We start from the raw sequence: 21676 nt of genomic DNA, 5'->3' as shown, positions 1-21676 counted from the left end.
TAGCTAGTTTCATTTATAGTAATAGTGACTCATAGGATTGCTCCCCTGTTGTACTAAGTTTTGCCAGATAAGTGGCATACTGCTTGGTAATTGGCAAGATGTACTAAACTTATTGTTGGCGCCACCAAGCGCATGCAAGATCGATTTATTGGAATTATTTCCCTGAGAATCCGTCAACTCTCCTTTGGCTTCTAATTGGTGAGGTTCGTTAGTCTCATTTTGTCCAAAAGTGTTAGGTAGGCTAGAAGAAACCTCGGGGATGTTTGGGAATGGATTAAGTGGTTTTCTTAACTTGGCAATTGGGCATTGCAAGGACATAAGAAATTGAGTTCTTAGTAACAAGTTGTGGTGGGGGGAGCCAAAATCAGGAATGTTATTCAGTAATTCCCTAAGTTCAGGCACATTATTAACTATTATTGGAACTTTGTGAATTGCCTCTTCTTTAATTAACTGTAATTGAGAAATTAACGCTTCAGTTGAACCAAGCTGTTTTAATTGAGGCATTTTCTGTTTAATACCTTCAATAAAACGTTGAGTGTTTTCTTCCATTTGATCTATTTTTAGAATTAAATCACTTTTTTTTATAGGGAGACTTTTTAAAAATTCTCTCACATTTTTTAATATTTGAATATTTTCAAATTTTGGGTTTAGTGAAGGCTGGTTTGAACCAACTATAGTACCAACTGTTTGTACAAGGGATTGTTTGAAGCTTCCTGGTGGATTTGCAACTTTTGTAAGGGAGTTCACATTACCTGGACTATCAAAGACTTGATTAACGAAGTCTTCGTAGCTCTCAATTGAAGCTAATATATTTCCAAAAGTATAAACAGTGGGGTAGATACAAGGAAGATTTAGTCCTTGCTTAAGAAACTCAACGTAGATCTCGAATTCATTTGGTGTATCCATTAAAAATTTATATCTTTCATTCCATTCATTGCATTGATTTATTGAGTCTTGAATTGTTTCACAACATTTAATAAAACGTTGAATTCGCGTCAAAGGTTTGTTCTCCTGATTTTGTAAACATACACTTTCATCTTTCAAAACAAAACAATTATATTCCGGAGGAATGATTCTAATGTTATAGATCTTCGTCAGATTAGCATCCGATTCTTTCCAAAGTAAAATGTGTTGATTAATATTAACTAATGTTGAATGCAAAGGTTTTGGATTAAGTTGGCTACAATAAACACTTGAAATTTGCTTCCCATAAAGTAGTAAAATGGATTCCAAATAGTATGTTAACAATAGATGGGAAACCATCTTTTCTTCAGGGATTATTATTCCGGACCTGATTATGCCAGTTAATAGTGTTTTGACCTCAGATTTAAAGCTTCCATTTAGTTTAATTTGTTCGGGATCTGTAAGCAAATTTCGATTGTTTTGATCAGTACTTTGAGGTTTGGCAAAGTTTTCCTGGTTAGAATTTTTAATATAATTTAATATGGATTTACATTGCAACTGCGTCGATCTAATCCTTGGTAAATTTGAATAAAAAATTGTGTAAGAATTAAGTTTAATTGGAAAGTTTGGCGAAAAATGAACTAAAATGTATTTGAACTCTTCCCAAGAAAGTCTCTTTTGATTATTAAGATGATTAATAAATGATAAGTCTTCAGATAATTGAAAACTCTTTAAAAGTGCAAGGTTTTCATTATAGCATCCAAACTTCGAATTGAAAAATACCAAATATTTCAATATACAGTATAACCACTCGATCTCAACAATTCCGTCCAAACCAATTAGAGTCCCGATAATATACAAATTCAGAATTTCGTCAATTTCTAAAGGTTTTGACGATTCTGCCTCAATTATTTTATTTCTGCCTATGCTATCTAGATCGATACTACGTTTATACTCATTGGCCATATCCCGGAAAACCATTTCGAAATTTATTTGTAAGGTACGAGTTGAATTGCCAATCATAGAAGGAAAACTTCTTCTAATTTGCTTTGCGGTCACTGTATTTGGTAATAACAAACGTCTCTTTCTTCCTTTCTTTGGTTTAATGTGAATTAATTTAGGATTTAACATCTCCTTTGCTGATATTTTATTCTTAAGTAGTCTACCTTTACGGCTAGTTTGCGTAATATCAGACATAGTTATAACTTGGTTATGCTCTATATGTTTTTCCTTTACTAAATTTTTGTCTTCTTCAGTTTCATCCGGCAGTTCACTCTTCTCCTTCAATATTTGTTTCTTATCCATTAGTGGTTCTTGAATCTCAGTTTGATCAATAAAAACCAAAGAATTAAATTCCGAAAGCTCAAATGGATGCCATTTTAATATTCTATAAAAGTCGTTTATCCAAACGTTATATAAGTAAAATCTGTTCGCAATTACGTTTCTTTCATGAAGTTTAATGAAAGAAATTTTCTCAGAAAGACTGTTATTCATGATTTGTTTAAGGTTTTCCAGTGATGGGACTTCTCTCTTTAATGACTTATCAGAAACTTCATTCTCTTCTATTTGATCAATAGGGTTACAATGTATATTTGAAAGTATGTAAGCATTATTGCTGTGACAAATTTCAAGAGTTTTGCTGTTCTTTAAAAAGTTAACAATTGAAAAAGAGCGGCTGACTGAAGTCGAAGACCTCAAACTACACAAAGGGCAAATCCAAGGCGACTGTTCATTTGCTGAATTAGAACAATTGGGTGGCCTCCCGAGAAAATTACTGGATTTGGAAGAATATCCAACACAATCCTGGTGGTACCAACGACTGCATTCATCGCAAACAATCCAGCAAGTATTATAGCTTAAGGCTGAAACATTACTAGTCTCTTTTCGTCTCCTGAAGTTCGAACAAATAAAACACAGTTCTGCAGGATTGTTTTGAATACTATTGTATACTTGAATGCAAAGGATAAAGTCTAACAATAATTTATTTTTATAAATCTCCTTTTTTGGATAGTTTTTAGGGTCAATCAATCCAATGTATTGTGATTTACAACCGCCTTCATAGTCTTCTTCAATTATAGATTCTTCTGGAACTGAATCACAGCTTTTATCCCAATAAAAATAACCACTTTCCGTTACAAAGTTTATATTACAATTATGGAAATTATTTAATTTAGAAATTTTCTGATCCTCGTCCTTGGACGAAATAGACATCAAATCTTTAATATTAAAATCTTTATTATTGTCTTGATCTAATAACCACAAATAAAATGACTTTGGAAAAATGCAATTAGATAAATGATCAATCTCCCTATAATCCATGCATATATTATTAAATACATCTTCAAATTGTGATTCATTTTTTGCCAGACCAACTTGTTCTCTTTTAGGTCTTCCTCTAGGTCTTGGAAATTTTTTTACTTGCATACCTATTTCACCATTCTTTTCAAGATTAGAACCAGATTCATATTCGTGAATATTAAAGCTTGATATGATATTCATAATTTCTTCATCTTTGATATTATAAATATTCTTATCAAGATTAATGGTTTTCAATATTTTACTATTTTTTGACTGTGAGGCAATTTCTTTGACTATTCCTTCAATATGCATCCATGGGCATAAAATTGTATTCCTAGGTAATAGCAATATTGCTTCCCTAGCGGAAATTGCCCATTTCAATGCGCCTACAAGAATATTTACAAGCCTTGATTTAATTGGTATTTGGATTGGCAATTGATCGCATGTCTCAATTAGAGAAATGAAATCTTTGAGCTCTGAAGTGTGTTGAAGACGCCTACATTTAGAGTCAGCTATTTTACCAGTGTTAATATTACTGATGAGAATATTATTCGCATCGAAAAAATCAAAACAAACATTTTTTTCCCAACATTCAAAGATAAATTGATTGTTTTGTTTTTTTTTGGGTTCAATTTCACCTATTTCATTGCTTTCATCTCCCAAACTTGTTTTAATAATAATGGGGAATTTTTTAGTGATTAATGCCATCCAAAGTAATGAAAGCTCAACCATTAGGCATAAATTCGATAATTCTTTTAATTCAAATTTAACAAACCTTTTTCCAAAATTAATTAGGAAAAGAGATAATTCAATAGTTGGCATTTCAATATTCCTTAATATGTTGATGATACCATCAATATCTTCCTCATTAACCTTTTCTCCATTAATTAGGGTTTTAGACCTCTTATTTCTTTTGTATTTTATATTTTGAGTTGATTCATTTGGATCCTGTGTGGTTCCATTTTTCTGAAATTCTGACTCTTTTAATTGAGAACAATTAATGCTGATACCCAGACTTTTCTCGAGTTGCTCAATGTTTAATTTTTCGTCATCAGTTAGATGGTTGCAATATTTTGAATTTATATGTAATTTGAAAGAGTTAAGTAAGCCTTCATAGTAAGATTTTTCATCAAAATTATCAGATAAAGCACTTTTATTATTCCTTAAGTAATGCAAGAGGTTTACAAATAAGGGAGTATTATATTTTGAATAGTCATTACAAAATATTTCGTCATATGATTGCTCATTTTTACATGACATATTCTCGTCAAACTTTGGCGAATAATCATTAGCCTGCTCAACCGTTTTAAAAATACGTAATAATCTTTTAATTGTGTAATTATTTTTGCCTTGAAACGGAATTAAATCATTTATAGTAGACTCGTTGAATCCGTCAAGGATTTGTTTCCAATTCAGTTCGAACTTGAGTTGATTGACAACATATCCTTTTTGTGGTACTGAATTAATCACGAACTCGCCTACTTCATTTTTAAGATATTCTTTTATCAAATAATCTATTGAAGATTTAACATTATTTGATAGTAGATTTTTTGGAACTTCTTTATTATAAAAACTTTCAGCTTTCAAGCCATCAATTATGTTAAAATGATTAATCTTGAAAATTTTCAACCATTCACTAGATATATATACAGCTTCCTTAAATTTTTCAAACAGATCAACGTCAATATATTTTTTTTCAATAAACACTCCAGTTGAATCAAAGTCTTTTAATAAAATAGATTCCGGATTTAGGAATAATTCTTTGAGTTCTTTAATTGTGACCCGACTTTCTACACTAATTTCAGATAAGAGTTGAGTTTGAAAACTTTTGGTCTCATCTATTTTTGAAAAGTCCTCCGGAGTGTTATTCAAGTCATTACCAATAATAAAGTCAACGATATCATTTGCTTCATCAAATGTGGGGATCTTTGAATCGTATGATGAAGCAGAATTGCGATATGAAATTGTTGTAAAATAAGGATTTTCCCTATTAATTAGTGCGTTAAACATTTTTTCATTTATTTCACGCAATGAAATCTCATCTTGTATATAAATTGCTAAATCCATAGAAATTTGGTGCTTATTACAGCTTTCCAAAAGATCTTTTAAATCTGATGTAAATTTTTTAATTAAATTTATTCGATCTACAATTACTGAGTCTTGATCATTTGAATCTTGAGGCTGATTCAAATACTCATTTAATAATTTAGAAAAAACCTTATCTCTTCTTTCATTAATACAAATATTCAAATATTTAATTCCCTGGTTACGTAGTTCAATGAAAGAATTTACACTTTGCTTTAGCTCTCTAAAAGTTATGAGTCTTTCGCCTATTCCATAGTCAACTCCAACCAAAAGCTCCGCGATTTTGTAAAGTATTTTATTAGCTGGTTTGTTATTTCTTTTATGCTTAATTGATTTGCTAAATGCATCTGAGTATAGGGCTTTGAGATATATTTCGTTCCATTCAATTGACTGCTTAACTTGGGTTTCGAAATTATTGAAAATTTCGTGGTCAATGATTCTAATTGTTCTTCCTCTTTGAAGCAAACTATTCCAATATTCAATTCCCATGGAATCAGTTGAGGAATCACCTTGGACACTTTCAATCCAGCATTCACAAATAGATAAATCTTGAATTAATTTGCCTGTAAACTTCAAGTCTGTTAAAATTTTTCTGAAGTCAGTAATACCCCATACAGAATTTGAAACTAGCCTTTCATTTATGTTATTTAAGTAATCTATCACTACTTTTCTTTCTATTTGGTCAATATTTGTGTCTTCAAGATCTGAAACCATACTTTCTGTCTCTATTAAATAAGAAAATGTTGAGAGGGTGCACTGATCACAATGGTTTAGTTCATCAAGATGTCTTTGCCATTTATCCCATTCAAAAATTTTTACTGGTAGATTAGAAACCTCAATGTTTAGTTCATTAAGTTTCTTATAAGAATATAAAAGTGAAAAAGGGTGTTCTAAGCCAGGTAAATTATTAGATTCTTCATCACCATGTTTTAGAATGGAAACAATTCGATCATAATCACACAATATTTTGTTGATTTTCAATTCAAGTTTATTAAATGTTATTGGGAGATGCTTGATATCTTCCAAAATATTACGCCAACTTTCGATTTCCTTCTTTTCAGTCTCATAATCATGAATTAAGTCTGTCCAATAAATTAAGATGTTTTGTAGTTTTGTGATAAATGCTGTGGCTTCGAGTTCTTTTATCTGGTTCCAGTGTGATATATTTATTTGTTGAATATCTAATTCTTCAATACTAATTTCTGGACTTTTTGGATCATAGCTTGCTTCGGATTGTGTAGTATTGCTTTCACATACGCTTGAACGGTTAACTAACAACTCTTCGTTATTTTGAGAGTTTAGATCCTCGCTTTCTCTTTTTATATTGGGTAAGGATAGGAAATTTAATTTCTTGGGTTGAATTTGATCCTGTATTTTCGCTAAATTAGAATGATGAAGCTCAAAATATAACTTTAGATCATTAAATCTTTCAATAAGTGAACTTAGTTCAAAGTCATTAATAGGAGCTTGTATCTCATTAATATCCATTTTCCAAATGATGAAATGCAATTCAGCAAAAAGAAAATCTTCCGTTTCTTTTGAGACCAATATGCAACTACGCTCTAATAACAGATTTATTACTATTGCTATGTTTATTCCAGAAATTCTGGAGCATTTTAAATATTCTTTACTTTTTTTGAGCCATTTTTCACAGCCATCCTGGAAAGACGTAAGCTCTTGCAAGATTGTCGTTTCATATATAGTAAGCTCATTTCCCATCTCTATTAATTGCTTAAGTTTTTCATAACTTAAGCGCTCTTGAAACTGGGAGTCCATGAAATCCAAAACCTGTTGAATCTCAAGTCTTGAAAACTCAATTCCTTTTTTTATTCCAGCAACCGTATTCCAAATACTCGAAGACACATTGTTAATATCTTGTTTTGTGTGAAAATCTGAGATAGTGTTGAGGAACTCCTTGCTAACATGTAACCAATTACGACTTTCTTCAATTTTTCTACGTAATTCTGGAAGGTATTCACTCATATCTAGATATTCGCATAACGTATATTCTGCTTCCTCTAGAATAAGTTGTGCCTCCATATAAATGCATAATCCATCCATAAGTCTTTTATATTTCTTGTTCCACTTTCTCCAACGCAAATATACAGGCTCCATATATTTCATCAATGGAATAATCATTTTAAGTGTGGAACTTTCAAGCCAAACTTTTTCAAATTCACCAGGTTTTGGAAGCTTCCACTCTCTAGACTCTTCCATTATTACCTTTGCTTGATCAATAATATTCTGTGTTGTTCCAGAAATATCGTTTGGTGCTGTATTTTTGCAAGCTGCAACTAAGCTATATATGAAGGGTGGAGATTGGACAATGTTGAGCCATTCTTGGGCCCTCCGAACTCTATTAATCAATTGTTGTTTAGCTGCCACATTTTTTTCATCCAAAAATTTTGATGCGGGTTCATTTAATAAGTTTTCTGCAAAGTTTAATTTCATTGGGCGACTAAGGCTTCTTTCTACCTTTTCAATCCAATTGCTTGCTGCTATTTGCTCAGTGAGGTCATTTACTCCTGGGACTTCAATAAGTATTTCGTCCTTATCTTTGATAGAATCCTTGCATTTATCCAAATTTTTCTCAATTATTGCAGATTGCACGTTGCTCCTCCACGACTTCAATTTTTCCAATTGGAATTTCAAGAAATCCAAGTAGTTTGACCTGAAAGCACAATTTTCGCCTTCTTTTAACAATTCATATAGCTCTGTTATTGAGATCTTGCAAGGGGAATTAAGCATTCTTAAATTTGCTGTAGGGTCATTGTCTATAGAAAGCAATTTTTTGATTTTTTCTTCGAAGGCTAGCGACTCTTCAACAGCATTCACCAGAATTTCAAGTTCTGGAAGTCTGATTTTATCACTTAGTGCCATTCCTTCCTGTAACAACTCAATCCCTTCGTGCAAAGTATACTTTAGGTTCTTGTAGCTATCATTAAATATAAAACCGACACTTTTCCTCCAGTTATCTATTATGTTAATAAAAAGATGCTGATTCATCACTTTTTCCCAAAGTTTTCCGTAGGAGACGGGGCTAGAATCTACTGACGATTTGCCATTAACAGTTTTTCCGGATATTTTTGTTTCGCCTGATACAATCTTTTTTTGAGTTGAAATGCAGTTTTGAGATTTATTGATAGACCAGCTAACCTCATTCTTGAAGGATTTAATCCTATTCAAGTCAGTATTATACTTTATAGGGGAAGTATTAGTTGCATCCAGATCTTCATCTCGTGTTAATATTAATTTTTCCGCATAAGAAGGGAAACGTTGTGACTCAGAGACATTTTTAGACATATGCTCCAATATTTTTTCACCTGAAAGGTAGTTAAAATCAGTTTCCATGCTTCTAAGTAAAAATCTTAGATTTTCGATTGTTTCATCAGCTTTTTTATCAGACAGTTCATTTTTAAGAATGTTTGGATCATATAAGCATTCGCACTAAAGAGAAGTGAATAGAGGGAATTGAAAAAAGAAAACAAAAATGGAAAAATTTACAATATGCTATTTAAATATTTCGTTTGACTTACCCTTTTGAATGAAATCTTTATTTCGTCTTCGCGATTAGGCTCTGAAAAAATCGGAGGCACCCATGCCTGATAAATACTAGGTTCTACACGAATGCTCTTTCTTAATTTTCCACTACTCTGAAGCATCTCTATTTGCCATATTATTTTAAAAATTTATACAGCCCTGTAATCTATTTCTGTTAAATTAAGAAAATATAGAATCATAATACAAAAATAAACCGAATAGACTTTAGGCTGGAATATTGCAGCCAACACTACCGCATTTTAATCAATAATTAAGAAAGGCGAGTTTTATCACTTAAGTTTAATTTATCATCAAAATTTGAGTATAATTACGATTTCTTACATGTATTCTATTTTACTACTTCCAGCTTAATAAATAAAGTTGTCATTTCAGCTAGAATAACCAAAATAGAACAAAAATTAAAATAATCAAAAACAGTTAATAAAGTATCATTGCTGTTTGGAGGTTCGAATTAGCTCCCAAAAAAGTGATATTAAATAGTAGCTTGTATTATATTCATGAGTAACAATAACACAAGCAGTCTTTGAATTTATTTTTTGTACAAAGTAATCGAATTAAGCTCTCAGGTTTGAAAATGCCTCTCCACCACATACTAAATTAATTTTTATACTAATGTATTATAGGGCTATTGAAATAAGGAGAACCTATTAATTAAAAAATGTTTATAGATTTTTAGTAATTCCAAAAATAAAAAAAAAATTATAAACATGTGGCGCCTATAATAATGTCAAAATTGTTTAATAACTGAAATTTGACTAATAAATTATTAATTAAAGTCGTGAATAATTTTAACCAATCAGAGTAATTTATACAGTAGAGGTTACGCATTGAGGAGGAGGGAGAGAATTGTGGGAAATGAGTTCAAAAATTATAGGACTTGGACAGACTTCTATGATGAAAAGAGAAATTAGGTGGGCGGATATTGAGGAGGATGACCATGTTTTTCTCGAGGTAGAGGATGATCTAGCTAAAGAACCTTCAGTTGAGCAACAACTGGAGCAGCTCAATGAGCTAGAAAGTGATCACTTCTTAGAAGTTGAGCCCTCAAATATATTTCTTCCTTTAATTAAAGGTAAATGCTCACGCGCAGCTAGGAGACAACAAAAGCTTAACGCTTTAGATGACGATATAGATGAGATTCTTAAGGAGTTTGGCTTAGGAGATTCTCTTAGAAAGATAGAACAAGTTGAGGAGATTGTAAATACTGGAGATAACACCTCTACTGGTTGCAAATCTTTTCACAACAAAGTTTCAAAGGAGTTCATAGCGGAAAGCACAGCAAGAGTATTAGTTGAGATTAAAAGCCGCAATAAAAAACAAAAGAAAAAGAGTTCAGCTAATAATTACTACTATTAGTTGCAAGTTTATTTTAGACGTTGCCTTACTATGGACGAATTATGGAAAGGTATCCTTTAATTATATATGTATAGATATTAATTCCTCTCTATTTAATTATTTATATTATGAAGTCATTTGCTTGTTTCTTTTCTTTCTGAGTTTGTCGATTCTTTTTCTTGTGTTCCAAATAAATATTAGGGCTAGAGTACTGTGCCCCGAAACCAGAGGCTCAAATCGTATAGGTGGTTAGTACACCGCGTTGTGGCCGCGGCGACCCAGGTTCGAATCCTGGTTTGAGCACTTTTTGGGTCAGTTTTTTAGGTTACTTTTTTTTTATTAAAAATTAAATTTCGAACTCACAAACTATATCCACTTTTTGTTAAAAGTATTGATATATATGAATTTCACAACTAAAAATACATTTAATGGAAAATAAAAATTAATGTCACTATGTATCAAATTCCTTGGATAGTTAAAGAATCATGCGTAGTGACAAATGAGGTTGCATACCATCTTATTGGGAAATGCATTAGAAATGTTCGAAGTTTGGACAGCAATATTTATGAAGAAAATCGTTCTTCTGTACAAGAAACAGCAAAAGAAATGGAGAAGCTGGCAACGGAGCAGCTTCAGAATATTAGAGAAAGTTTTATTAATAAAGGGGAATATGACAATGAATGTTTCGAACTTCTCCGAGTCAAAGGTACAGTTCAACTATTACCTAACAGCATAGGAAATATTGAGGATTCAATTAAAAAATATTTATGCTGCTTTTTATTTCACTATATTGCGGAATTTCATGGAGTTTGGGTTTGCTTTCATAAAATAAGTACCGTTAATACGTATGGATATGTACCAGACTGCGAACCTAATGGCTCTTTTCTTGTGAATATAGAGTTCAAAGCTTTGGTGTTTAAACCCAAAATAGGTGAATTGTTAATATGCCGTATTTCACATGTTTCTCCATCCCATGTTTCCGGAATTACTTACGGGATTCTGAATGTAGTAATTCCCATGAAAAACTTTAAAAGAGAAGAATATGAATTTCAAAAGGCAGACTCATTAGCATACGAGACAAATACTTTGGTAAACAAAATAAATAAAGGAAAGAATTTGAAAGTCGGATCAATTATATTTGTCCGTATAAAGAATTACAGTTTTTCCGATAGTGGGGACTTTATTTCGTCTATAAGCGGCCAATTCGAATCTCTTATTGACTAAAATCATTGCATTGCTTTAAACGCAATAGATGAAGGTAGAATCAGGTTTAGATTGTTTTCCTGAACATCTAATTAACAATTAATACTAGGTATTTAATTCGTAATTAAAATAAGCATATTCAAAAAATGACTGAATACATTCCACTCATGAATCTTGATTTGGAACGAAAATAGTTGATAAGTTGTAGCTAGATTTTGATGTTGGGGTATCTCCGAGAGTTACAAAAAGTTCTTCTTGTGAAATGTTATAAAAAGAGTGATTAAAATTACAATAAGTGGGATGTAAAATTTGCTCACTTTCATTTTCTTTCATATTGAACGACTGCTGATTATCAATATTCATTACTTGTTTGTCTATAGTAGGGATAGTAGAAGTGAAACTGTATTTTCTTCCAGAATTGAAATAAGATTCTTTCGAATTTTCATACAAGTTAAATACAGAATTTTTATCGGTGCCGATTAAATTATTGGTGTCTTTGATATTTTGATTTTGTTTCAATGTACGTTGATTGTCGAAAGAAGAAACTAGTGAAAATCTTTCATTTTCTGGAATTTCAAAGCTTTCGTTTGATATGGTATCATTTTCTGTAAGGTGGTCTTGCAGAGATATTTTCTTTTCCAGATTCATCTGTTTTAGCAGACTACCTTTATGAATTAAAACGTCTTTGTGACATAGCCTAAAACTATCGTTTTGACCATTCGTATATGAAGGAAAATTCTGCATATTTTTCGTACTTAAAATCTTTTGGCGATCAGAGATATCACAAACTTTTAAATTTACTCCATGATTTATATGGTTTAACTGAACATAGCTTTTCTCATTTACAACTGCGGAACTGCCAATGTCCTTATTATTACTAATACTACCCAATTGACTATTCTGAGTGTTCACTTGCTTGGAACTCCAGCTTTTGTTTAAGAGATACTCGTTTTCTTTTTCATAATTTTCTATATTTAATCCATGCCCTTGTAAAAGTTTTACTAGTCTACCTCCATCCCAAGAAGGTTTTGAAGCTTTTGAATAATTGTCAAAATTGCTATTAAACTTAAAACTAGAATAGTTCATTCCACCACTTAACCCCCCAATGTTTGGATTCCTTAAATATACACGTCTCTGATTATTTGATTCGACGTCATCACACTGTTCTACAAAAATCTGATTTCCGTGAGAGTTTTGCCCAAGAGGCTGTTCATAGTTTCTCAGCAATGTTCTTCTATACCTTCTTCTTCCCCTCATAGAGTTTCTTCTAATGTTAGGCAGTGAACCTGATTCTCTATGATCTAAAAATGAATTTGCTGAGTTTATCTGTTCGTACACATTATCATTATTGTTAAAACTAGATGAATTTTCGCAAATTAATTTTTGAGAGCTAATATTTCCAATATCATCAATATTCATGTGTTGATTAGAATTAGAAACTTGCAAATTGTTTTCTGTGATACCTTCGATATAAGACCCATACCCCGGATTGGTATACACTCTACCATTTTCACCAGAACATCTGTAATTTAAACTGTGCTCCATTATTATTTAAAGATACTAACTTAAAAAGCAATAATTTAAAGATCAGTTACATTTCCTGAATCGACAGAAATAAAGCATGAGGGGGTGCAGAAATGATGCATGCACCCCCCATAAAGTTAAGACAAGAATACTGAAATTCGAGACCGTAATTGTTTAAGAAAATAAATATTAAATTAAATACTTAGCCTGGTGGCCATGTAAAGTTGCGGCCACCTAGCAAATGAATATGCAAGTGGAATACTGTTTGACATGAATTCTCACCATCGTTGATTACAACTCTAAAGTCATCTAATTCTAAAAGTTTGGCAACTACCGGAATTCTAGTCATTAAGTGCCCCAATATTTCCTTGTGTGCTTCAGTAGCTTTGCTTAGCCTTGTCAGACCATTCCTTATTTTCGGAACAAGCAATGCGTGTACAGGTGCGACAGGGTTTATGTCATGGAAGGAAATACAAAAATCATCTTCATAAATTTTTCTGCACGGTATCTCCCCACTTACTATTCGATCAAAAATCGTCACTTCTGAATCCACCATCGACTCAAATGCAAAAGTCCCTGGAATCAAAATCTACTTAAAAACAAATTGAAAAAATTTATTCCTAACAGTCAATTTAAAGTTCGTCTTTAAGCGGGAGGAAAATTTACGGCTTTCAAAGCCGCAATATTTTGCTATTGAAATTGACATTTAATAAGCATAATAAAAAATGCGTTTAGTAATTATTTTAGCGCAATTTCGAATACCAAATTAAAAATATATTCTTATGCTATAATGAATCCTTTATGTAACAAACCATATCAGCATATCCGAGTTTTTTTTTACCACACAAATTAAAAACCAATCCTTACTTTATTTAGCATAGTATATAATAAACATCACATATTTTATCTGAATAGATTGAGATAAATTGATCATATAGACTCATTTGTAGCTAATACTAATGTTAATTTCTTCGCTTTCAATGAAATAATCATCATCTACACTGTCTTCAAATTCCTCGCAGCTGAAGTCAGCATCGAATTCTTGGAAAGATACATCTTGTTGATCATATTCAACTTCATTCGAATAGCTATCCTGAAAATGATGAAATACTGAGTCCTGTTCCATTTCAGTGCTGAAACTGGATTCTTCGTTAGAGCATGAATTAAGCCAAGAAATAGTAAAGTTGTCACAGCAATTCTCGTCATTGTAATTCCAGAATAATCTCTTTATTTTCCGATTTCCAGTTGATTCATCTGAATCCTTGAGGGGAATACATGTTGCTGCAAAGTCTGCAATAAGGTTTTGTGTATATTCTTGATTGTCTTCATTAATGAAATCCCAATTAGTTAGGTCATAAAACTGTCCTAATCTTTCTTGTTTAGTTACATAGACAGTTCTAAATTCGACTGTCTCACAGAACGCAACAGAGCACTTGGGCTTACTTCTTTCTTTTACCTCACTACTCGGCATTCGTAAGACGCCTTTTTTGTTTTCGCGAATCGGAGAAATAGAGAGCATTGAAGCCAAATAATCACGGTACCTTATTAACTTGCAAAGATTCTAACATAAAGCAATCAAATTCTCATATTCGTATTCACTGAATACAAGTGAGTGAGAAGGATCAGTTCTAATTCAACTCTAAGTTGAGTTCGATTGCTGCCTTTAATGAACGGTGCGGCCTGACTATTGATTTCCACAAACTGTCATGATTAATATACCCAAGCCGCGCCTCTCTAATAGAGCTTAAATGAGCGCCATAGCATTAAAATATGTAAATTTTCAGGGTTGAAGTTATAAAACAGGGTAATACGTAGTAATAGTTTTATTACAAGAAATTTACACATTAGAAAACTTAGCAGGGAGGTTAAGAATTAGATTAATGTGTACTGCCGAATGTTTCAAAGCCATACAGCATTGAAAGGTATCTAAGAGCAGTTAATAAAAATTCAGTCATAAGTTGAAAATTTTCTAAAATGACCTATGCCCCGCCAACTGAATGGGCGGGCAGTAGACAATACTTGTGGCATTGTTAATTTAAGGGGCATCAAATTGTTAGTGGACTAAGAACCATAGAATGAGGAAAGTGAAAGTAAATTAGAAAGTTGTGGGTATACGTCTTTCTACGTACGTGTATTTAGGGGGAAAGGTTTAAAGCGCAAAAAGGTATAGACAGCCAGACAACAATCAATAATAGCCTATAATAATACCGTCAATCTAAGTATTATTAGCTTAGCAGTTAAGAATTGACTATAGAAGGTTTAATAATATTCTAATTAAGAGGGAGAAGGGGAAAAATCGTCTGAAATAAAAAGAAAACGAGAATAGTTTTATAATTAAAAAAAGCTTTCAGAGCAAATCTTATATTATATTAGGCAATCATATTGGGGATGAGAGTATAAAACCTTCTAGTTGCTATGGATACAGATTCAGCGAATGACACTTTTTTATGGTCTTTGACAGAGATAGAAAATGATTGTTCATTATGTTTAAGACAAATTGGTATATCGAATAATATTCCAGGAGTAGTACTTCAGTGTTGCCAGCAAGTCGTTTGTGAAGATTGCTATAAGGATGAGTTAATTAACAAAAATAATGGAAGCTGCCCATTTTGTTTTTTTAAGGGTAATAACAAAGGACAGAAATCGTCAATGTCTATAAATAATACTGGAATATCTATGAATGGTGTAATTAACACTGTTAATCCAACGGCAATGGTGTCAGCGAACACTATACCAAACGGATCTAGTTCTAATTCCAATAGTCTATCTTCAGTTGGAAGCGGACTACCACTTGATCTTTCTTGTTGGTTGCCACAAAACCTTACTGCCATCTGTAATCCTGGATTTCAATCAAGTAGTTCTAGTACATGTGCTACATCTCCTTATTATAAAAGTAATAGCACGAGTGCTGGAGAGGGATTTAATCAAGATAGCTTTATATATATGAGGGGGAATCCCATTCCGGGTGTTGTATGTGGAGTTAATTCAATTAATGTTGGTGTTGGTGCTCCGAATGTAAATATTCCAAATTCCCAGCCATCACCATTTGGCGGAGTGCTTAATGATGGATTTTGGAATCATTCACACAATTCTGTAGCAATGCAAAACAATACAACCAACCATAATGCTACGGGAAGCTCCACTAATGGCTCGTTTATATCAGATCCTTGGATGTCTACAAGCAGTGGTTATTCTCCATCTAATGGGTTTCTACATGACTTTAATTCATATGATAACGGTGTTAACTTAAACCCAAATATTAATTGCTCCAATACAGAAAGCATTTCTGATACAAATACCAATATAAATCACATGAAGCAATGTAGCAACGGAGCTAATACTATACTGAACAATGGACAAAACTCTAAGGTGATTAATGGTGCAATGAATAATTTGAGTGAAACGAGAAGTTCCATTATAGAAGCTGACAAAAAAGTATGTGATTTGATCAGTGAAGGAAATAAAGACAACTTGTATCAGCCAGGCATTAATGTTAGTAATTTTAATCCTACGACGCCAAATTTGGTAAATATTTCAAATAATGTGTCAGATATTTATCAAAATAATTCTATATATACTTGGACTGTTCAAAATCCAATGGCATGTAATGGTATGAATTCATTTAGCCAAGTGAATAATAACAACATAATTCCATCTACTACATCCGTTGATGTTGATTTTCAGAGATTTTGTCTTGGTTTAGGATTTGATATTAATTCGCAAAACCAAACTGTATGTGATTCACAGAATAAAAACAATATATTGATCAATGAACATATCCATAATATAAATGTCAACGAGAGAAATAACAGGGGCAATGTTGGTGGGGTTACTTTAAGTAGCCACCAAAATATAAAGCCTTTAGATAATTCAGATAATGCATGTACGGGAGAGGGAGATGGCATTTCGGCTGAAAGTGGTGTTAATGAGACATATATTAGTGGCTCTAACCTCACTGAAAACAAGCTAGAGAATAGAGACTTACAAATTGGCTCTAGTATGGATAACCACTTAATTACTATGAATGAAGGCAACAGTTCAAACAATATTAATAGCTCAATTAGTGACACTAGCACTAATACACAGTTATTTAATAGTTCTGCATTTCCTCCACTAACAAGCGCATTAATTAAGCAGATACCGTCATCCAAGGACTCAACTAAGATTTCTAATAATACATCTAATACCAGCAATAATAATGGACTGGGTACAGGAAACACTCAACAGAACGAATGCTTGAACTCATCAAATAGTCCAAAACTATCCAGTATTTCCACTTCAGGCTCAAACCAGAACATCAATAATAACAACCCTTCGACCGGTTCGAACCCTAAATTAATCTCCATGATGGGCGTGAGAAACGAGGGTTCAATTAGAAACAACTTGAATATAGGTAGTGCTCTTTCTGCAAATAATTCGAAGCAAAATTCAATCAACTCTGGCAAACCAGCAGTAGTGGGAGGCTTGAATATTTCATCAGGAAATGTGTCTTATATTGATGCAGTTCTACATAAGAATGATAACAATGGAGGTGTGACAACAACCTCATCTAGTACTGGGAGATCGGAAAATCAAACATCAGTTAATAGTGACATGTCGAATATCAGTAATGATAGCTCTAATAATTTACTAACAGTCAATGCAGATGAAGATTCATCAACTACTCTTGGTGCGCACGGTGAACCATATAATTACAAGAGAGCTCTCTGCAGACATTGGATGCGTGGCTATTGTTGGCTAGAGGCAGATTGTAAGTTCGCTCATGGTGAAGCTGAGTTGAGGACGAGAGATGGCAAACTACGTCATCCTACTCTTTCAACTGGAGGTTCTGAGGTTACCAATCAAAACCAAGTACAACCGCAATCTCAGACTCAGTCCCAATCTCAATACCAATCCACAACACAACTTCCTACCGTGAGTAGTGTTACTATTTCATCAGGGAATTTGACAGCAACCTCGACTTCTTCTACATTCACATCTTCTACAAGCGGCGGATCTAGTATATCATCGGGCATTCAATCAAAAGGATTAAAACAGCAATCGGGCAATGGTAAAAACGGCGGTAATGCAAGCTATGCAGCAACTGCGGCCAGTAGTCTAACAAGTAATGTCTTAAATAATGATTCTAACATTAGCTATAGCGTTATGGTCGTTTCAGGAGCCTCTAATTTGGATTCTAAACGTTGAAATACCTTTAAAACACTATATATATTATTTTAGCACAAATTTTATAGATATTAAATTATATATTTAAAGATTGAGCTTTGTCGGGCAATTTTATTAGAAACGAACAATATTAGTGAGAATTATATTGGTAAATACCATCTAGAAAGAACTATTCTATTATATTTGGATTATTGATAAAGTCGTAGTAGTGAAAGACCCCATCAAAATATGGATTTTGATCTTCATCACTTCCATAGTTATTACATGGGTATTTTATTCCCTTCTTTTGCAAGTATCTAAGAAAAACAGCGAAAATTTTATGGCTTTTTAACTTATTAAGAGATATGTTATCCTTCATTGTAAGGTCATCCTTATCTTTAATAACATAAACTCTTATTAGCTTCCCTTTCTTGCATCCATAGAGGACTATTTGAGTATTAATGGTCTCATCGGATTCTTTATCCCTTAATTCCTCAAAGTCTAGTGAGTATGATTCAGAAGATGATATCTCGGTAAACAATCTCTTGTTCACTCTAGTAAATCTTTGTCTCCTATCTTCCATTTTGGAAGAGGCAACTTCAGAGTCAGCAATAGAGGGACCATTTTGCTGGTTGATCACAAACCATGTAATAAATTGTTGTTTAGTGAGTTCTCTCCCAGCGGTGTCTTCAGCCAGAAATTCGTCGTTGTTATCAAGAATTAGATCTAAAAGTTTAGCAACTGATTTATTACATCTTTGAGACTCGCTCATATTTCTAATGTCCATTAACCTCTCACAAAGAGTCACACATGTGGAGTTTTCTGGAATGCTTTCTTCATAGTTTGAATTGTGGGTATTTAGCTCAATGTTAGTACTATTTCTGGAATTATCTGCATTATGCTTTGAAGAGTACCCAGATCCTTCCTTCTCAACTGAGCTACTAGAGACCGGCTGCCACTTCTTAGATGAATGACTTTCCTCTTGACTATCCACAGGAAAATCTTTCGATCTATCTTTCCAGTCATAATTTTCTGGCTCACGGTGTCTCTTACGCCCAGTTCTATCGATTTCTGAATCAGAGCTAGATTCCGATTCAGAATAATAGCTCTTATGCTTTTTATTATACTTGTCTTCTTTGTGCCTACAAGTTCTTTCAGGAGAGGACTCATCAGAAGAATAGTTTCTTCTGCTTCTTTTGTAGTTATCTCTCTCTCTCGCACGGCCTCTTTCGTAGTTTCGGTCGCGCCTTTCGTATTCAGAAGAGCTACTATCCTCACTTGATGACCTAGAGCTAGAAGCGCTTCTTCTACGTCTTCTACTATTTCTACCCCTGACTTCCCTGTATCTTCTGGAGGGTAAGTCCGAATCATATGAAGATACAGAAGATGAGCTCCTTCTTGTTCGATAACCTCTCGATCTCTTTTTTTCCAAATATCTATCTTTAGTTCTTTCTTTATACCTATCTCTATCTCTATCTCTATCTCTTTCTCTATCTCTTTCTCTATCTCTATCTCTATCTCTATCTCTTTCTCTTTCTCTATCTCTACCTCTATCTCTATCTCTGTCTCTATCTCTATCTCTATCTCTATCTCTATCTCTATCTCTATCTCTATCTCTATCTCTATCTTTTTCGCGTCCACGTTCCCACTGAGAATTACTCTGATCATCACTTTTGCCTTTATCAATATTTTCATCATCCTTGTACCTCCCACCTCTTGAGTTCTCTACTGAAATTCTTCTTAGGTCTCTTTTTTTATCCCTTCCTCCATAGTACTCACGCCTTCTTCCTCTTTCACTGTCATAGTCATGATCTCTACGCCCCTCATTATCTACAGTCCTTCTTCTATCACTATCCTCCCACTCATAGTTTCCTCTATGCCTATCCGTATCATATGGCGAGTTTGAACGTGAAGATGACATCTTTATTAGTTAAATTCGGAATAAAAATTGTTGTCTAATTCTATTAGCTCCTCTCTCTAAAATGAGAAACCAATTAAATAGGCCTCGCCTTTCCAAACAAATTATATCAGAATTGAGCGATATAATCAATGAGTGCAGTCGATATTATATACTGCAAAAAAAATTATTCTTTTGGAAAAGTAAAAAATTTGCTCAAATTAATTGCTACTAATCCTTATATTGGGGCCAACTTTACACTAACCGCAATAAGAACCAAGGCGCCTTGGTTCTGGCGCTCCTCGCAAATTTGTTTTGCACAGGTCATATTTAGAGAATAGCGGTTAACGTTAGCAATTTAAGATTTTATAGGATAATTTAAGCTTAGAACAATAAATTGAAGTAACCGATGCAGCCCGGCCAACAAGGCGAGTTGGGAGCGCTCCAGGATAGCTCTTATATTCAGCAATATGAGTATTCACCTGTTAACTCCCCGACATTTGAAGATAATGTTTTAATATACAATGACAACCCAGTAAATAATACAGGTATGCTATATAGATCTGACAGCATTTTTAGTGAAAGTAGCTGCGCCTCTAGATATACAATGATGAAAAGTTCATCTTTGGCCAGTATTCCATCGGGAAATTTAATTGGCGATGTCCTTCCAATACAATCTGGTCCTGCTAGATCAAGTAGGAACTCTTCAATAATTAGAAGATCATCAACTTCGCCGCCACCACATATGAACTATCCGTATTCTCCGAATTCATACCATCAATCTTCTCCCTATTACTCAAATAGCCCAGCTAGCTCTCCGAGGAGTTTATCACCATCACTATCCTCTAGACAAAGCCCTCAGTTAGGTTCAGAGCAATCCAGAGCTGAAAGTGGCTTATTATTGCTTACTGAAAAGGTGATTGAATATGCAAAGCAAAGTCCAAAATATGAAATTGATTTACAAAGTGTAGAAAATAAACTTGGAGTGCCTAGAAGAAGGCTTTATGATATTACTAATGTACTTGAAGCAGTAGGATTGTTCACTAAGCCTAGGCATAACATTTATAAACTCAATATGGATATAAGCTCTGGGCTTTTACAGGATGAAGAAAATGATGAAAATATTATTTTTTACACAAAATCCCAATTAGAGCTAGAACAGGCCATTTCAAACATCAAAGATTCAATTCAGGATCTTATTCAGGCAGGGCAAGAGCAAGGCTTATTATATGTTGACAGAGAAACACTCTCAAAATTGTGCCCTATAAATACTAATACAATTGTTTCTATATCTACACCTATAGACTCATCTATCACTTTAAATCCCAACCAACACTCATACCAACTGCTCAACTCTATTTTAAGAACAAAGAATAGTTATACTGAAAGTGGCATGATTTCAGTTCAATCACAAATCTTAGATTCACATTGGAGTATTCTACTAAAACATCAATCCTCACAACTTAATGTTGACGTTATTAATGGTCACGCAAATATATTGGAAGAAATTAGGCAAACCATGTCTCCCATGAAACAACCAATGCAGCCACCAAACATCAATAACCCCACAAGTATTGTGGATAACTTCCTCCATTGATCACCTTATATTTCCGTTCATTAATAATTAGTAAAAACATAGTCATTTATACAATTCAAATTATGAATACAAATTTTTCTGGTTTAGAAACCTATTTATATTAAATCTCAATATATTACTATTGTCTT

The 21676-nt window shown here is 33.1% G+C and overlaps 9 protein-coding genes across 9 annotated transcripts; 4 read left to right on the top strand and 5 right to left on the bottom strand.

Moving 5' to 3' along the window:
• Positions 1–9: 9 nt before the first annotated feature.
• On the bottom strand, positions 10–8637 carry ELE39_000601 (chromatin with an AT hook and a PHD finger domain at the C-terminus; the record flags this gene model as incomplete). Its single annotated transcript, XM_067343641.1, has 1 exon — positions 10–8637. The coding sequence occupies one exon, from the start codon at positions 8635–8637 to the stop codon at positions 10–12; it is 8628 nt and encodes a 2875-aa protein (XP_067202360.1).
• A 1065-nt stretch (positions 8638–9702) lies between these two features.
• On the top strand, positions 9703–10203 carry ELE39_000600 (uncharacterized protein; the record flags this gene model as incomplete). Its single annotated transcript, XM_067343640.1, has 1 exon — positions 9703–10203. One exon carries the CDS (start codon positions 9703–9705, stop codon positions 10201–10203), a length of 501 nt encoding a protein of 166 aa, XP_067202359.1.
• A 432-nt stretch (positions 10204–10635) lies between these two features.
• ELE39_000599 (RPB7 like OB fold RNA polymerase subunit) lies at positions 10636–11406 on the top strand (the record flags this gene model as incomplete). Its single annotated transcript, XM_067343639.1, has 1 exon — positions 10636–11406. One exon carries the CDS (start codon positions 10636–10638, stop codon positions 11404–11406), a length of 771 nt encoding a protein of 256 aa, XP_067202358.1.
• Positions 11407–11550: 144 nt separating this feature from the next.
• Positions 11551–12930, bottom strand: ELE39_000598 (uncharacterized protein; the record flags this gene model as incomplete). Its single annotated transcript, XM_067343638.1, has 1 exon — positions 11551–12930. One exon carries the CDS (start codon positions 12928–12930, stop codon positions 11551–11553), a length of 1380 nt encoding a protein of 459 aa, XP_067202357.1.
• A 181-nt stretch (positions 12931–13111) lies between these two features.
• On the bottom strand, positions 13112–13465 carry ELE39_000597 (kinase C interacting 1; the record flags this gene model as incomplete). Its single annotated transcript, XM_067343637.1, has 1 exon — positions 13112–13465. The coding sequence occupies one exon, from the start codon at positions 13463–13465 to the stop codon at positions 13112–13114; it is 354 nt and encodes a 117-aa protein (XP_067202356.1).
• Positions 13466–13849: 384 nt separating this feature from the next.
• On the bottom strand, positions 13850–14428 carry ELE39_000596 (uncharacterized protein; the record flags this gene model as incomplete). The annotated part of the gene is made up of 1 exon (XM_067343636.1): positions 13850–14428. One exon carries the CDS (start codon positions 14426–14428, stop codon positions 13850–13852), a length of 579 nt encoding a protein of 192 aa, XP_067202355.1.
• An 896-nt stretch (positions 14429–15324) lies between these two features.
• ELE39_000595 (RING finger domain at N-terminus) lies at positions 15325–18096 on the top strand (the record flags this gene model as incomplete). Its single annotated transcript, XM_067343635.1, has 1 exon — positions 15325–18096. One exon carries the CDS (start codon positions 15325–15327, stop codon positions 18094–18096), a length of 2772 nt encoding a protein of 923 aa, XP_067202354.1.
• Positions 18097–18244: 148 nt separating this feature from the next.
• On the bottom strand, positions 18245–19975 carry ELE39_000916 (transcription factor E2F; the record flags this gene model as incomplete). The annotated part of the gene is made up of 1 exon (XM_067343956.1): positions 18245–19975. The coding sequence occupies one exon, from the start codon at positions 19973–19975 to the stop codon at positions 18245–18247; it is 1731 nt and encodes a 576-aa protein (XP_067202675.1).
• A 385-nt stretch (positions 19976–20360) lies between these two features.
• On the top strand, positions 20361–21548 carry ELE39_000915 (transcription factor; the record flags this gene model as incomplete). Its single annotated transcript, XM_067343955.1, has 1 exon — positions 20361–21548. The coding sequence occupies one exon, from the start codon at positions 20361–20363 to the stop codon at positions 21546–21548; it is 1188 nt and encodes a 395-aa protein (XP_067202674.1).
• Between the last annotated feature and the right edge of the window lie 128 nt (positions 21549–21676).

The sequence above is a fragment of the Cryptosporidium sp. chipmunk genotype I genome (assembly GCF_004936735.1).
Source record: "Cryptosporidium sp. chipmunk genotype I strain 37763 chromosome Unknown contig_14, whole genome shotgun sequence".
NCBI classification, from domain to species: domain Eukaryota; phylum Apicomplexa; class Conoidasida; order Eucoccidiorida; family Cryptosporidiidae; genus Cryptosporidium; species Cryptosporidium sp. chipmunk genotype I.
Note: the sequence above shows the minus strand (reverse complement) of the source record. Positions and strands in the feature narration are given on the sequence as shown.